Here is a 17,554-nt window from a genome sequence, read left to right as displayed (position 1 = left end):
CCACTTAAGCTGTGTGAGTCACGGATCCTCAGGGAGAACTTGGGGCCAAGTGACCGGCCAAGAGTGCTGGCTGCTGAGAGGGGCTGCTGCAGACAGTGACCAGCAGGGTCACAGGCCACACAGTGCCTGGGAGAGAGGTGCAGGCACAGCCTGCCAACCACACCCCTCAGCCCTGCCTCGCTGCAGGAGAGCCTGGAGCTGAGCTGAGCCCGAGGCAGTGTGGCTGGCTGTGCTGAGGTCTGGGGCACCCTTGGGACAGGCACACCTGGGCAGGAAGATGTGAGGGAGGCTTTGGGGCCTGCTAGGCTGGCTGAAGGGACAGGAAAGGGGGGTCCAGACCAAGGCTCACCAGACTCCGGCTTGGGAGGGGCTGGCCCTGCCTGCCCACCCCAGGGGCCTGGAGGGTCGGAATTGGGGCTCCCCCGAGTGGGACAGCCGGGTCAGGAGACTGTGAGGACTCAGGGGTGGCAGGTGGGGCTCAGGTCTAGAGTGGAGAGGCCTCAGAATTTGGGGAGGCGGTGGTGGTGCCATCTGTGCAAATCCTGGAGACAGCCTCCAGGGGACTTGGGGCTGCGTGTGGTGGGCAGGGCCGGGCAGAGACATGGCAGGGACTGAGCTCGCATCGGCCAAGGCAGGTGACAAGGGCTGGCATATGAGGCGCATTTGGGGATGATTCGGGGCATCTCATCAAACCTGGGACATTTACCTGCATGTGGAAGGTGGCGGCGCACAGCCCACCCACGCTAAGTTGTGAATCTGGGCTCACCACAGCCTCTCAGATCTGCCCTGTGCTCCTCGACCCAGGAACCTGCAGCCTGTGTCCTCCCCAAGCAGCACTCCAGGCTCAGATTCCAGCTCTAGGGGCCGGGGACCTCAGTTGTCAGCTGGGCCCTCTTCAAAGGCCCCCAAACTCAAAGTGCCAGGCATTTGTACAGTGGGGACCCCCATGCCCGATCCCCGTTTACTGAGCCTTGGGGTGCAGGGCTGTGGCAAGAAGGACCCGGTGGCTGGCAGCACCCCAGGGCCTCCCAACGCTGTTAAGACTGTTCCCTCACTCTGGCACTGAGACGCACACCGTGCTGCACGGGAGGGTTTGACGTGCACACCGCTCGCTGCATGGGACACGCACACTGCACTGCACAGGAGGGTTTGACACGCACACCGTGCTGCATGGGAGGGTTTGACACGCACACCGTGCTGCATGGGAGGGTTTGACACGCACACCGTGCTGCATGGGACATGCACACTGCACTGCACAGGAGGATTTGACGTGCACATGGTTCACTGCATGGGAGGGTTTGATGCGCACACCACACTGTACGGGAGGGTTTGACGCGCACACCACGCTGTAAGGGAGGGTTTGACGCGCACACCGCGCTGCATGGGAGAGTTTAACGCGCACACTGCACTGCACGGGAGGGTTTGACATGCACACGGTTCACTGCACTGGAGGGTTTGACGCGCACACTGCACTGCACGGGAGGGTTTGACGCACACACTGCACTGCACGGGAGGGTTTGACGTGTACATCGCACTGCACTGGAGGGTTTGATGGGCACACCGCACTGCACTGGAGGGTTTGACGCGCACACCGCACTGCACGGGAGAGTTTAAGGCGCACACTGCACTGCACTGGAGGGTTTGACGCACACACTGCACTGCACGGGAGGGTTTGACGTGTACACCGCACTGCACTGGAGGGTTTGACGCGCACACTGCACCGCATGGGAGGGTTTGACAGGCACATCGCGTTGCACGGGAGGGATTAAGCTTTGACTCAAATCCATGAGTAACTCTGGAATGATCCGTGTGAAGTCTAGGCCACACATTCTGTGGAAGTGCCGTTCTCACTGGCCCCAGCCTGGGGGGCAGAGTTGGGGGCTGGGGGTTCTGTCGGAGCACCTAGGCCTCATCTCCACGAGGAAACGTGAGGCCACCCATGCAGAAGTGCAGCAGCAGGAAACCCAGACCTTGAGAGAGCAGTGGGCGCCGCGGCCCCTCAGAGCCACGGCCAGCGGCCACTGTGGGGGCTACCAGGTGGCAAGAGTGGCTGGGGCCGTGTCCAGGCTGGCCACTGGCCTCAAGGCCTGGGTGAGTCTGCTGCCCTCAGCCAGGGAGACCCAGAAATTCTGCCCTGAGGACCCTACGAGGCTGAGCCCCTGCCAGGCTCAGGGGAGACGAACAATCGGCTTGAGCCTCCGCAGCCCCCCGGGACTGCTTGTCTGGGGATGCGGCTGCCTGGCCCTGCCTCCTTTCACCCACGTGTGACGACTGACCCTGGGTACGGCTTGCTCCTGCTCTGGCCTGGTTCTGGGTCCCCATGACCGCACATTCCCTTGACTGCTGGGCCTGGGCCCACCCACCCCCAACCCCCAACTGGTTTGTGAGCTCCACTTACCAAGCAGGCCACCGGGGGTGCCCTCCTGGCCACAGAGGGCACCCAAATCCAGCTCCAGGTCTCTCCTGGGCAGGGGTACGTCGGCTTCTGCACCTCTCTTGGCAGCTCTGGGCCCCGGCGCCCCAGCTGCGGGGCTGGACACAGGATAAGGGATGCATTCGAACCCACTGCAAAGGAATGGGGCAGCTTGGCTCTGCTCACCCCACACCAAGCTAGGGTGCAGGCAGACAGCGTGCTCCGTGCCCTGGACCCAGGGACTTGCCTACACTGAGTCCAGGGAGTGCTACTCAGCCTCTCTGGGAGGTCTCCTGCTGGGATGGGATCAACAGAGGCCCAGAGAGAAAAAGGGCCTAGCCAGATAGCAGGTCTCAGCGTGAAGGAAGAGCTGCCTGCCGCCCCCACTATTCTTTTTTTTTTTTGAGACGGAGTCTTGCTCTGTCACCCAGGCTGGAGTGCAGTGGCGCGATCTCGGCTCACTACAAGCTCCGCCTCCTGGGTTCACGCCATTCTCCTGCCTCAGCCTCCCGAGTAGCTGGGACTAGAGGCGCCCGCTACCACGCCCGGCTAATTTTTTTCTATTTTTAGTAGAGACGGGGTTTCACCGTGTTAGCCAGGATGGTCTCGATCTCCTGACCTTGTGATCCGCCCGTCTCGGCCTCCCAAAGTGCTGGGATTACAGGCTTGAGCCACCGCACCCGGCCCCCATTATTCTTTATGACAACTCCAGCAGCATCACCTCTTGGGTGCATTCTGACTTTCACAGTGGGTCCAAGTTTACTGCAAATGTCAGACTGTCCTTAACTCTGGAGAAGGGCTGGTGGGAAAAGGGAGTGTCAGAGCTGTGGCGGTACACTCAGGTCTGGTCGCCTGGGGCACGGCTAAGTTCTGACTGTGAACGGGAAAGTGCATGGATTGTCATGTGGCAGGGCTTAGAGTGAGGCCTCTTCCTGGAGTCCTGCAGCTCAGGCCTCTGTTGGCATGTGGGTTCGTGCACACACTGGCCTGGTCCAGCATCTTCCTGGGAGGCCTGGGGATGTGTGCATGGGGAGTGGCGCCCAACTAGGCCTGGCTGGTAAGGGCCGTTCCCCTCCTGGCTGCATCGAGAGGCCTGAGCATCTCTGCAGCCGACCCTCCTCCCAGGAGCACCCGAGGGCCGGAGTCCTGACGTCGCCCCTCCAGATATGGACCCAGGCCCAGAGGCTTCGGGGCCGATTTCTGGGGGAGACTGGGGGCTCTGACTAGGGGCTTGCGGTCTCAGAAGGCAAGAGGGACCACAGCAAAGGGTCAGATACTGAAATTCAAGGGAGCTGTTTCCTTAGAACAGACATCGAATATTTCATTTGTCATAACCAGGACTTAGCCCAGGTCTCCAGGGAAAAAAGGACAAGGAATTAATGTGATCTAAATGAACTCAAAACAAACTCAAAACTAACTCGTTGGTGTCACACGTACTCACAATGGGGTCTGGATGAGTGTCTCTTGGTTGTCTCCGTCCACTTTGAAAAAGCTGACCTCAGAATAGGCCGACAGCTGCACGTATCTGACGCCCGCTGAGATCTGCAGGACCCGGCCACTCTCGCCTTCCAGGAGAGAGGAGCAGGCAGTGAACACTCACAGGCACCCAGGAGCAGGGGGCGCGGGCACAGGGCTCACCAAGACTTGTCTGTGGGCCCGGGGCAGGCCTCTGGGACACTGTGTTTATAACTCGGCGGGGCCACATTTGCTGGCAGCCGTGGCCCCGGGGGGCTGAGTACCGCGGCTTGCCCTCTGTGGCCTCTCTGCTCCTCTCCCATGCCCTGCAGAAGTTTCCCGGCCCTGGGATCTCTGGTGCTGGCCACACTCACCCCAACACCCCTGTGCCCCTTGCCTCAGGTCCTGGATCCTGAATCTCCAGCTCTGGGCCTCGGGGACCCCTGGCTCCACCTCTGCCCGAGCCTGGGGGTGGCACACTATCAGAAGGCGTCTCCTTGCCAACCAGCCTCAGGGGTTCACCTCAGGTACACCCAGGCCCTGGGCTGGTCAGGGGCATGGGGTGGCACTGGCACTCACAAGCTCCCGGGGCCTCCAACGTGGTTCTCATCCCCCTGGTGGAGAGCAGGCCTTCCATGCCCATCTCCCACCCTGACCCGGGGGGATGGTCCCTCCACCAAGGTACCCAGCACAGGGCCTGGCACATAGCCGGTGCCCACCAAGTGTCTGCTGAGTCAGCTGCTTCATCCTGCACCCCATTGCTCCTGGGAACCTCAGGCTGCAGGTGGCCCCCAGAGGACTGTGCCCAAGGAGTGGACACCATTGTCCCTCTGAGTTGCTGAGTGCAGATGCTCTGGGCCCTGCTGGGCAGGTGGAGGTGGCGGAGTTGGGTGTTCAGCCACACTCAGAAGACCCCACGTGGGAGCTGGATAGCAGGGAGGAGTGGCTTGGGCACCGTGGGTGGAGGCAAGATGGCTGTGCCGAGAGGAGCAAAGAGGAAGAGGAAGGAGGCCAGGTGCGGTGGCTCACACCCGTAATTCCAGCACTTTGGGAGGATCACCTGAGGTCAGGAGTTTGAGACCAGCGAAACCTGTCTCTACTAAAAATACAAAAATTAGTCAAGGGTGGTGGCAGACACCTGTAATCATCCCAGCTCCTTGGGAGGCTGAGGCAGGAGAATCACTTGAACCCAGGGGGCGGAGGCTGCAGTGAGCGAGCCGGGATCCGGCCCCTGCCCTCCAGCCTGGGAGACAGAGAGAGACTTCGCCTCAAAAAAAAAAAAAAAAAAAAAAAAAAAAAAAAAGAAAGAAAGAAAGAAAAAAAAGAAACAAAAGAAGAGGAAGGAGACCAGTTCAGGGCCCCAGAGTGGATGCCAAGCTCTGGGATGGGTTCCCAGGTGGGAAGTGACTGGACTTCAGCGAACATGGGCTATTCGGACAAAGCAGGGCCCAGGCGGGCTCCCACTTGGGGTGGCGGTGGAGGGTCGCCTCAGAGCCTAGGCTGTCCCCGATCATCACCGATGAAGTATCACACCCTGCACCCCTAGCACTAGGCACAGGTCCAGGGCCTGGTCATGTGGACGCTGAGGTCAAGGTCCCATGGAGAAGGAAAGGTCAACAGGAACCCAGCCTAAGATCTGGTGCAGGAGACGTGACTGAGAAAGCAAAGATGTGAAATGTAAAAACACCAGCGTAGCCTGCTGGACTTCCGTATGGGGACGGAGTGACTGGGATCGACGGACGCCCCGGTTCAAACAACCAAGAACACTGACAAAGTGCCATGAAATTGATCACCAGGATCCCGGACACCAGGCAACTCAGGACAGATTCTTCAAAGAAGGAAACAAACGGTGTGGCCACTGCCTTAAGAAAACGTGCAGGATGAGCTGCAGACAGAGGAAACTGAGGCACAGCCCAACAAACCCCTCAGTTGAGAAAAATGAGCAGAGAATCTGGGGAACAAGGCACACAGTCAGTTTTTTTTTTTTTTTTTTTGAGACGGAGTCTTGCTCTGTCACCCAGGCTGGAGTGCAGTGGCCGGATCTCAGCTCACTGCAAGCTCTGCCTCCCGGGTTCACGCCATTCTCCTGCCTCAGCCTCCCAAGCAGCTGGGACTACAGGTGCCCGCCACCACGCCCGGCTAGTTTTTTTTTGTATTTTAGTAGAGACGGGGTTTCACCGTGTTAGCCAGGATGGTCTCGATCTCCTGACCTTGTGATCTGCCCGTCTCGGCCTCCCAAAGTGCTGGGATTACAGGCTTGAGCCACCACGCCCGGCCTCAGAGTTTTAAAGTTCAAAAGGCAGAGCAGCGAAGAGGAGAGAGAGGACCCTGAGTAGAGGGAGGACCCTGCAGCCTGCAGGAGGCCCTGGAATACTCAGCGGAGCACCAGTCAGCACAGCTGGGACGAAACTCCACAAGGCTGGGGAAGAACCACCCGAAGAATTAAGAGGGACCAGGACCTGGGCCTCACACAGGACTGGGCATGGTGCCTGTTCTCATCGGCCAGGCTGGAAAAACTCAGAAGTCACAGGAAGCTGGGACAAGCTCTCAGAAGGTTCTTGCTACAGTCATGGGGAACCATTGGTGTGAGGCAGACAGGTCTCCAGCAGACCTGCCCAACAAATCATAAACGCAAGAGCCAGGAGGACTTAACTGTCTCCAAGTCACTGAACTGTGCCCCAGAACAAAGCTCAAGAATATTGACAGGAATACAAAAATATCCAGCACCCAACAAGGTAAAATTTACAATGTCTGGCATCCAGTCAAAGATTATGAGGCATGCAAAGAATGCAGGAAAGTATGGCCCATAACAAGGAGAAAAATACATTGAAACTGTCCAAAACCGACACGGATGTTAGAATCAGCAGTAAAGGACATTCAAGCATGGTCATCATAACTGTATTCCATGTTCTAAAGTTAAATAGAGACACAGAAGATGTAAAAAAGGAACAAAGAGCCGGGCGCGGTGGCTCGCACCTGTAATCCCAGCACTTTGGGAGGTTGAGGTGGGCAGATCACCTGAGGTCAGAAGTTTGAGACCAGCCTGGCCAACATGGTGAAACCCCATCTCTAATAAAAATACAAAAAATTAGCTGGGTGTGGTGGCACATGTCTGTCATCCCAGCTACTTGGGAGGCTGAAGCGGGAGAATCATTTGAACCTGGGAGGTGGAGGTTGCAGTGAGCCGAGATTGCGCCACTGGACTCCAGCCTGGGAGACAGAGCGAGACTCTGTCTCCATCAATCAATCAATCAATAAGAAAAAAGAATGATGTGAAACTTCTGGTGATGAAAACTATAATGTATGAGATAAAAAAATATGCTGTTGCTCACAACAGGTTAAACATTGCAGAAGAAAAGATTTATGAACCTGGAAATGCGGTTGACCCTGGGCCAACATGGGAATGCCGGCCGCTGACCCTCCATGCGGCTGAAAATCCACATGTCGATTCTGACTCCCCCATGACTTAACTCTAATAGCATACTGTTGACCAGAAGCCTTGCTGATAACAGAAACTGTTGATTAACACGTATTTTGTATGTTGTATCTATTAAATACTGTATTCTTAAAATAAAGTAAGCTAGAAGAAAGAAAATCATAGTAAAAGAAAACAAGGCCAGGCGCAGTGGCTCACGCCTGTAATCCCAGCACCTTGGAAGGCTGAGGCAAGTGGATCACGAGGTCAGGAGTTTGCGACCAGCCTGGCCAATATGGTGAAACTCCATCTCTACTAAATATACAAATTTTTTTTTTTTTTTTTTTTTTTTTTGAGACGGAGTCTCACTGTTGCCCAGGCTGGAGTGCAGTAGCCCAATCTCAGCTCACTGCAAGCTCCGCCTCCCGGGTTTATGCCATTCTCCTGCCTCAGCCTCCCAAGTAGCTGGGACTACAGGCGCCCGCCACCTCGCCCGGCTAATTTTTGTATTTTTTAGTAGAGACGGGGTTTCACCGTGTTAGCCAGGATGGTCTTGATCTCCTGACCTTGTGATCCGCCCGTCTCGGCCTCCCAAAGTGCTGGGATTACAGGCTTGAGCCACCGTGCCTGGCCCTAAATATACAAATATTAGCCGGGCGTGGTGGCACATGCCTGTAATCCCAGCTACTCGGGAGGCTGAGGCAGGAGAATTGCTTGAACCCAGGAGGTGGAGGTTGCAATGAGCTGAGATCATGCCACTGCACTCCAGCCTGGGCGACAGAATGAGACATCTCAAAAACCCCAAAAAACAAAAAACATATTTACTATTTATTAAGTGGAAGTGGATTATCATAAAGCTCATCCTTGTCTTCACACTGAATAGACTGAGGAGGAGAAGGAAGAAGAGGGGTTGGTCTTGCTGTTTTGGGGGTGGCCGAGGCAGAGGAAAACCTGTGTATGAGTGGATCCCGCAGTTCAAACCTGTGTTGTTCAACTGTACAGCTGTAGAAGCCATCCCAAGTGAACCATCGAGGGAAAAAAAAGTAAGAAAGAAAAAACAAGAAGGAAGAAAGGAAGGGAACCAGTGAACAGTGGGACAACCTCAAGTAACCCAATCATGGGTAACACATGGGAGAGGCTGTGCCAGAAAAACTACTGGAAGAAATAATGGTTGAAAATTTTCCAAATTTAATGAAAACAACTGAGGTCAGGAGTTTGAGACCAGCCTGGCCTACATGGCGAAATCCTATCTCTACTAAAAATACAAAAAAAAATTAGCTAGGCGTGGTGGTGGGTGCCTGTCATCCCAGCTATTCGGGAGGCTGAGGCAGGAGAATTGCTTGAACCTGGGAGGCAGAGGTTGCAGTGAGCTGAGATGGTGCCATTGTACTCCAGCCTGGGTGACAGAGCAAAACTCAAAAAAAAAAAAAAAAAAAGAAAGAAAGAAACTAAAATCAAGATGCTTTCAGACATACAAAAGCGGAAAGAATTCATTACTAGCAAACCCGTACTACAAGAAATGTTAAAGATTAAGTCCTTCGGGCAGAGGAAAATGAGAGCAGATGGAAATATGGATCCGCAGGAAGAAGCAAGAAGAACCAGAAGCCACAGCAATGCGGGTCAACAGGAGAGACCTGCTTCCTGTTTATTAAGCAGACATTAAAACCTAAGTGGCCATTTAAATAAAAATAACAATGTATTATTAATTTTATTACATATATGAACATGAAATGTGTGAAAACAATTGCAGAAAAACTGGGAGTGGCAAAAAAGGTATACAATTGTACAGTTCTTACACGTGAGGTAGTATTATAGCTCTTGAAAATAACTGTGTCACAGTTTGCCAGGAGAAAATAATAAAATAAAAAAGAAAGGAAGTAACTGGTAAGTCAAGATGTACCTCTGCTACCCTGACACAGCAAGACCAGCCCTTCCTCTTCCTCCAATCCCTTCACGATGGTCCACTTTCACTTCATGAATTGTAAACCCTAAAGTAATCCCTCAAATAATGAAGCAAAGAGTTATAATTAATCCCTTAACAGAGGGCCAGGCGCGGTGGCTCACACCTGTAATCCCAGCACTTTGGGAGGCCCAGGTGAGTGGATTGCTTGAGACCAGGAGTTTAAGAGCAGCCTGGGCAACACAGTGATACCTCATCTCTACAAGAAAAAAATTTTTTTTAATCGGCCAGGCGTGGTGGTGTGCACCTGCAGTCTCAGCTGCTCAGGAGGCTGAGGCAGGAGGATCACTTGAGCCCAGGAGGTCGAGGCTGCAGTGAGCTATGATTTCACCATTGCACTTCTGCCTGGGTGACAGAGTGAGACCTTATCTCGGGAAAAAAAAAAATCAGAGAAGATAAAATGGAATAATAAAAAATGCCCAATTCAAAAAAGATAAAAATAGATATAGAGGGGAAATAAACAGCTGGAGCAAATTAAAAAATAGTAAAATGGTAAATTTAATCCTACTGTGTCAATAACCATATTAAATGTGAATGGTATAAACAGTTCAGTTAAAAGGCAGAGATTGTTAGATTGGATAAAAAAGCAAGACGACTATATGCTGCCTACAAAAAGAACACTTAAAAAACATAAGCAAGCTAAAAGTAAAAGGATGGATACAGCTATATCATGCTAACGCTAGTCAAAAGAAATAAAAAGTGACCATATTAACATCACAGAAAGTAGATGTAAGAGTAAAGACAGTTAACTAGAGATAAAGAAAGTAATTTCACAGTGATAAGGGATCAACTGATTAAACCACATAAAAATCCCACATGTATATGTCCCCAATAACAGAGCCCCAAAACACATGAACCAAAAATTGAGATAAATAAAAGCAGAAATAGGCAAATCTTTTGTTTGTCTGTTTTGAGACAGAGTCTTGCTCTGTCGCCCAGGCTGGAGTGCAGTGGTGTGATCTCAGCTCACAGCAACCTCCGCCTCCCAGGTTCAAGCAATTCTCCTGCCTCAGCCTCCCAAGCAGCTGGGATTACAGGTGTGAACCACCATGCCTAATTTTTGTATTTTTAGTAGAGATTTTAGTAGAGATGGGGTTTCACCATGTTGGCTAGGCTGGTCTCAAACTCCTGGCTTCAAGTGATCTGCTTGCCTCAGCCTCCCAAAATGCTGGGATGACAGGTATGAGCCACTGCACCTGGCAAGGCAAATCTATCATAGTCAGATATTTCAATATGCTACTCTCAATAACTGATAAAACAAGCAGACAGAAAATCAGCAAGGATATCGTATACTTAAACAATAATATCAACAAAACTGACCTGATTTATAAAATATTGTATGCAACAAAATTCACATTCTTCTCAACTGCACACAAATTCTTCCAGAAACTTGAAGAGAGAATTTTTCCTAATTCACTCATTCTATGAGGACAGCATTACCTTGATAGCGAAACTAGACAAAAACATTACAAGAAAAGAAAATTTCATGCCAATATCGTCTTCATGAAGAGGGATGCAGAAACTCCCAACAAAAGTTTAGCAAACTGAAGGACAAGATAATTCATTGCTCTATTAAAAAAAAAGAAAGAAAGAAAAAAGGCCAGGCTTGGTGGCTTATGCCTGTGATCCCAACATTTTGGGAGGCTAAGGTGGGAGGATCGCTTGAGCCTGGGAGTTTGAGACCAGCCTGGGCAACAGAGTGAGATTCTGTCTCTATAAAAAAAAAAAAACAAAAACAAACAAAAAGATAATTGGGGAAAGAATGCTCTTTTTAACAAATGATCTTGGGACAAACAGATATCCACATTCAAAAGAATATACAACAGCTGGACTCCTTCCTTATACCATACAAAAAGATTAACACTGAATGGTTCATAGTCCTAAATGTAAGAGCTAAATATATATATATTTTTGTGTATATATACAAAATATATATATAAATTTATATATATATTTTTATTTATATATATTTATTTTATATATACAAATAAAATTACATATAAATAAAATTATATATAAATATTATATAAAATTCTATTTATTTTATATATATATATTTTTTTTTTGAGATGGAGTCTTGCTCTGGAGTGCAGTGGTGTGATCTCGGCTCACTGCAACCTCTGCCTCCTGGGTTCAAGCAATTCTCCCGCCTCAGCCTCTCAAGTAGCTGGAACTATAGGAACCTACCACCAGGCTCAGCTAGTTTTTGTATTTTTAGTAGTGACGGGTTTTGCCATGTTGGTGATCCACCTGTCTTGGCCTCCCAAAGTGTTGGGATTACAGGTGTGAGCCTGGCCTAAAGATACAAAATTCTTTTTTTTTTTTTTTTTTTTTTTTGAGACGGAGTCTCGCTCTGTCGCCCAGGCTGGAGTGCAGTGGCCAGATCTCAGCTCACTGCAAGCTCCGCCTCCTGGGTTTACGCCATTCTCCCGCCTCAGCCTCCCCAGTAGCTGGGACTACAGGTGCCCGCCACCTCGCCCGGCTAGTTTTTTGTAATTTTTTAGTAGAGATGGGGTTTCACTGGGTTAGCCAGGATGGTCTCGATCTCCTGATCTCGTGATCTGCCCATCTCAGCCTCCTAAAGTGCTGGGATTACAGGCTTGAGCCACCGTGCCCGGCCTAAAATTCTTAAAAGAAAACATAGGAGTAAATCTCCATGACTCCAGACTAAGCAAAGTCTTCTTAGATATGACATCAAAAGCAACAAAAATAAAAATAGAGAAATTGGGCTTCATCAAAACTTGAAACTTTCGTGTTTCAAAGGATGCCATCAAGAAACTGCCAGACTGCCCACGAAATGGAAAAATGTATTTGCAAAGTAGATATCTGATAAGAGACTTGTATCTAGAAGAACTCTCAAGACATTTTGATGCAGGGCAGGTGAGCCCCACAGTAGGGCTTAGCCTGTGAGGGTTCCTGGCTTTGGCCAGGGAAGGATTCAAGGGTGAGCGGGAGGTATGGAAGTGACAGGGCCACAGCTCCTGCAGAGCTGGGCTGCCCCACAGGCAGAAAGCAGCAGCTCAGGGCAGTGCTGCAGTCATATTTATACCCACTTTTAACTGCACGCAGATTAAGCGGCGGTTTATGTGGAGACTTCTAGGGAAGCGGCAGTACCTTGTGGGTCATCAGGTCATTGCCATGGCAAGGGGCGGGAACGCCCAGGTGTTGCCATGGTGATGGTAAACGGGCATGATGTGTCGGTGAGCGTGTCTTACGGAAGGCTGCTTCTGCCCTGGCCCTGTTTTATCTAGTCCTCAATTTGGTCCTGTGTCTGAGCCCCACTTCTGGAGTCAAGTTCCGCCTCCTATCTCCATGTCTCCAGCTAACATCTATAAATGGCCCACAGCACACACAAAGATGCTCAACATCATTAGCCTTTAGGGAAATGTAAATCAAAACCACAGGGCGGCACCACTTCACACCCACAGAGATGGCCATATCCAAAAGACAGACAGGCCGGCGCGGTGGCTCACGCTTGTAATCCCTGCACTTTGGGAGGCTGAGGCGGGCGGATCATGAGGTCAGAAGATGGAGACCATCCTGGCCAACATGGTGAAAGCCCGTCTCTACTAAAAATACAAAAATTAGCCAGGCGTGGTGGCCAGTGCCTGTAGTCCCAACTACTCGGGACGCTGAGGCAGGAGAATTGCCTGAGCCTGGGAGGCAGAGGTTGCAGTGACCCAAGATCACACCACTGCACTCCAGCCTGGACCACAGAGCAAGACCCAGTCTCAAAAAAAAAAAAAAAAAAAAAAAATGCCAGGCGCGGTGGCTCATCCCTGTAATCCCAGCACTTTGGAAGGCCGAGGCGGGTGGATCACGAGGTCAGGAGGTTGAGACCATCCTGGCTAGCACGGTGAAACCCCGTCTCTACTAAAAAAAAATACAAAAAAAAATTAACCGGGTGTGGTGGTGGGCGCCTGTTTTCCCAGCTACTGGGGAGGCTGAGGGAGAAGAATGGTGTGAACCCAGGCGGTGGAGCTTGCAGTGAGCCAAGATCGCGCCACTGCACTGTAGCCTGGACTGACAGAGCAAGACTCAGTCTCAAAAAAAACGCAGACAGACATTAGCAAGTACTGAGGAGGGTGTGGAGCCATTGGAACCCTCGTTCATTGCTGGAGGTAATGTAAAAACCTTACAGGTTTTCATGCTCAGACTGAAAAGGAAGAAGTAAAATTATATTTATTTATAGACAATATGATCATATATAGACAAAATCTTAAGGAATCCTCCATAAAACTAGTACAACTAATAAATGAGTAAAGCAAGTCAAAGGAAATGAGGTCAATATGTAAAAATCAATTGTAGTCTAGCAACCTCTGAAATGAAGTTAAGAAAATTCTACTAGGCCAGGTGCGGTGGGTCAAGCCTGTAATCCCAGCACTTTGGGAGGCCGAGACGGGCAGATCACGAGGTCAGGAGATCGAAACCATCCTGGCTAACACGGTGAAACCCCGTCTCTACTAAAAAATACAAAAAACTAGCTGGGCATGGTGGTAGGCACCTGTAGTCCCAGCTACTTGGGAGTCTGAGGCAGGAGAATGGCGAGAACCCAGGAGGCAGAGCTTGCAGTGAGCTGAGATCACACCACTGCACTCCAGCCTGGGCGACAGAGCGAGACTCTGTTTCAAAAAAAAAAAAAAAAAGAAAGAAAATTCTACTCATGACGGCATAAAAAGAATACAATAAATTTATCAGTGTTTAGAAATAATTAACAAAATACTTATAATTCAATATCTAATAAATAAAATATTATTATATATTAACAGATTTCACAAAGAAGTGCAAGATGTGTGCTGAAAGTAACAAGACACTGGTGATAAAGTAGGAACTCTAACTACATGGAGAGTTGCTTCCGTGTTCATGAGCCTCAGTGTTGGTAAGATTTCATCTGGCCATTCCCTCCAGAGGGGTTCAACGCACCCCCTCGACATTCCAGCAGCCTTCTTTTGTTGTTGTTGCAGAAGTTGGCAAGCTGATCTTAACATTTTATACGGAAATGTAAACGTCCCAGCAGAGTCAAGATCATTTTGAAAAGAAAGAACAAAACTGGAGGACTCTACAACTGGAAAACGTGCTAAAAGCGACAAGAATCCAGAGAGTGTGGCTCTGGCATAGACTGAGGATAAATCAGGATAGACAGATCAGTGGAGCAGACTGGGAGTCCAGGCATAAACTAAACCCTGACTCTTAGAGCTGACGGATTTTCAACCAAGGTGCCAAGGCAACTCGACGGCGAAAGCGTAGTGTTTTCAACAAATTGTGCTGAGATGACGGAACATCCCCATGAAGAAAAGATGAATTTAGAACTTTATCTTTTCCATAAAAATAACTCAAACTGGATCACAGGCCTAAATGTAAGAGCTAGAACTGTAAGACTTCCAGAGGGATATGAGACAATCTTTGTGAAACTTGGGTTAGGCAAAGAATTCTTAAATACGGTACCACAACTATGATCCATAAAAGAAAAAATGGACAAATTGGACTTCACCAAAATTAAAGATTTTTGCTGTTCCAAAGATAGCATTAAGCAAATGAAAAGACAAGCCTTAAGTGGACAGAAAACATTTGCAAAGATGTGTCTGATAAAGGGCTTGTATGAAGACTCGGGAAAGAACTCCACGGCTCAAAAATAAGAAGACGACTTTTCAAAAATTTCTTCTTCTTCTTTCTCTCTCTCCCCTTTTTTTTTCTGAGACAGGGTCTCCCTCCGTCGCCCAGGCTGGAGTGTAGTGGTGCAGTCATGGGGCTCACTGTAGCCTCAACCTGCTGGGCTCAAGGGACCCTCCCAATTTAGGCCTTCCAAGTAGCTGGGACCACAGGCATACACTACTATGACCAGCTAATTAAACATAATTTTGGGGCCAGGCGCACTGGCTCTTGCCTGTAATCCCAGTACTTTGGGAGGCCAAGGTGGGCGGATCACAAGGTCAGGAGATAGAGACCATCCTGGCTAACATGGTGAAACCTTGTCTCTATGAAAAATACAAAAAATTAGCTGGGCGTGGTGGCGGGCACCTGTAGTCCCAGCTACTCGGGAGGCTGAAGCAGGAGAATGGCGTGAACCCGGCAGAGCTTGCAGTGAGCCGAGATCGCGCCACTGCACTCCAGCCTGGGCGACAGAGCGAGACTCTGTCTCAAAAAAAAAAAAAAAAAAAAAAAAAAAGAAAGATCTCCAGGGCTCTAGTGATCCTTGCACCTCAGCCTCCCAAAGTGGTGGGATTTTAGGTGTGAGCCACTGTACTGTCTGACAGTCCAATTTTAAAAAAATGGGTACAATATTTGAATAGACATTTCTCCAAAGAAGATAAACAAATAGCCAATAAGCACAGCGAGAGCCACTCATAATCAACGGTTGTTAGGGAAATGCGAATCAAAATCATGAGGAGCTACCAATTCACACCGACAGGGCAGCTATTACACAAAGACACAATTCCAAGTGCTGGGAAGATGCGGAGAAATCTGAACCTTCATGCATTGCTGGCAGGACTGTAAAATGCTGCAGCCATTTTGGAAAAACAGTTTAGGAGTTTCTTCAAAAGTTCAGGCCAGGTGCGGTGGCTCACGCCTGTGATCCCAGCAGTTTGGGAGGTTGAGGCGGGCTGATCACCTGAGGTCGGGAGTTCGAGACCAGCCTGACCAACATGGTGAAACCCCATCTCTACTCAAAATACAAAATTAGCTGGGCGTGGTGGCACGCGCCTGCAATCTCAGCTACTCGGGAGGCAGAGGCAGGAGAATCGCTTGAACGCAGGAGGCGGAGGTTGTGGTGAGCCGAGATTGCACCATTGCACTCCAGCCTGGGCAAGAAGAGGGAAACTCCGTCTCAAAAAAGAAAAAAAAGTTCAAACATAAATCTATCACATGATCCAGCAATTCCATCTGTAGGTACATACCCATGAGAAATGAAAACACATTCACACAGAAACTTGTATACAAGTGTTCACAGCGGCACCATTCACTACAGCCCAAGGTGCAAACAACTGCGACGCCCACCGGCAGACGAGTGGGGAAGCAGAAAGTGGCCCATCACCGGAACGGAGACTGTTCCTCCTGAAAAGGAAGGACACACTGACACGCACGCATGCGTGCCCCACCACACACATACACAGTCAGACCTGTGCACACCTGTGCAAGGCATACACACACGTGCACACACATACACGAGCACGCACATCACACAGTATGTGCACGCATGCTTGCACACACACCCATGGCTGCCCTGACTGGCAGGGGAGCTGGCACGCCTGCAACCTCTCTGCCAGGCTCTGGGCACGAAGTCACCTCTGTACCTCAGGAGCCACATGCAACATCTTGTCCGCATCTTCACTGCTTAAGAACCTGCTGCCTGTTTCTCTTTCGGAAACATTAGGTCATCTCCCCCCGGAGATGCTTACTCTTGGCAATTTCCCCGTGGTCCTGCAGCAGCTGAACGTTCACTGAGAAGGGAGACCCTTGGGCCACTTCCATCACCTCCGGACCCAAGATCGCGATCCTTGTGGCTTGTTCTGGGAGAGGACAGAGTGTGGCTTTAGTGGTGACTGGCATGGCCCTCCACCCACCCCATGGCTGAGTCAGCAGTGGGCGCCCCGGGAACCGACCCGAGCTCGGTGTGGCAGCTGGAACACAAGCACATGCTGGGGCCGACCCCCCACAAGCCACCTTGCAGAGCAGCGACCTGGGCAGTCGTCCGCACTCAGACCGTGCGGCTCAGCTCTGCTGGCCCGGAGCACTGTGGAATCGAATCAAGTGGACCACAGGGACCACGGAGTACGCAAGAGACACAAGTGGGCGGTGTGGGGCTGTAGGATTTTCCTGCCCATGGAATGTTCCGGCATGTCTTCCCGCTGGTTGGGATTCAGGCCCTGCATTCCCTGCGTCTGAGTCAGCACCCTGAGGTGCTGGACCCGGGGCTGGGGCGAGGCCCGGCAAGGGTGGGTCCACTGGCTGGCCAGTGCCTCCTGGCAGCCAGGGCCGCCCCTGCTCTACCGGGGCCTGTGGGGCATTGCTGTGGGCAGTGTTGCCACACCGTGTCCTGCTGCCCACCACCCCCGCCCCCACCCGCCATCCCTGACTCTCCACTATGGACCGGCCTCCAGCAATCCCTGACTCTCCACTACGGACCGGCCTCCAGCAATCCCTGACTCTCAGCTACGGACCGGCCTCCAGCAATCCCTGACTCTCCACTACGGACCGGCCTCCAGCAATCCCTGACTCTCCGCTACGGACCGGCCTCCAGCAATCCCTGACTCTCCGCTACGGACTGGCCTCCAGCAATCCCTGACTCTCCGCTATGGACCGGCCTCCAGCA

The 17,554-nt window shown here is 51.0% G+C and overlaps 1 protein-coding gene across 10 annotated transcripts in view; it reads right to left on the bottom strand.

Moving 5' to 3' along the window:
• Nucleotides 1–17,554, bottom strand: part of LOC105496701 (MORN repeat containing 1) — a 70,621-nt gene that overhangs the window by 33,088 nt on the left and 19,979 nt on the right. For all 10 annotated transcript variants that reach the window (XM_071067717.1, XM_071067722.1, XM_071067772.1 and 7 more), the window contains 3 exons: nt 16,641–16,751; nt 3,855–3,978; nt 2,399–2,565 (listed from right to left, as the gene is read on the bottom strand). In XM_071067717.1, coding sequence (XP_070923818.1) covers nt 2,399–2,565; nt 3,855–3,978; nt 16,641–16,751 — 402 coding nt within the window. The remainder of the gene's footprint in view (nt 1–2,398; nt 2,566–3,854; nt 3,979–16,640; nt 16,752–17,554) is intronic.

This window comes from Macaca nemestrina, chromosome 1, assembly GCF_043159975.1.
Source record: "Macaca nemestrina isolate mMacNem1 chromosome 1, mMacNem.hap1, whole genome shotgun sequence".
NCBI classification, from domain to species: Eukaryota; Metazoa; Chordata; class Mammalia; order Primates; family Cercopithecidae; genus Macaca; species Macaca nemestrina.
The sequence above is the reverse complement of the archived record's forward strand: the minus strand, read 5'-3'. Positions and strand labels throughout refer to the sequence as shown.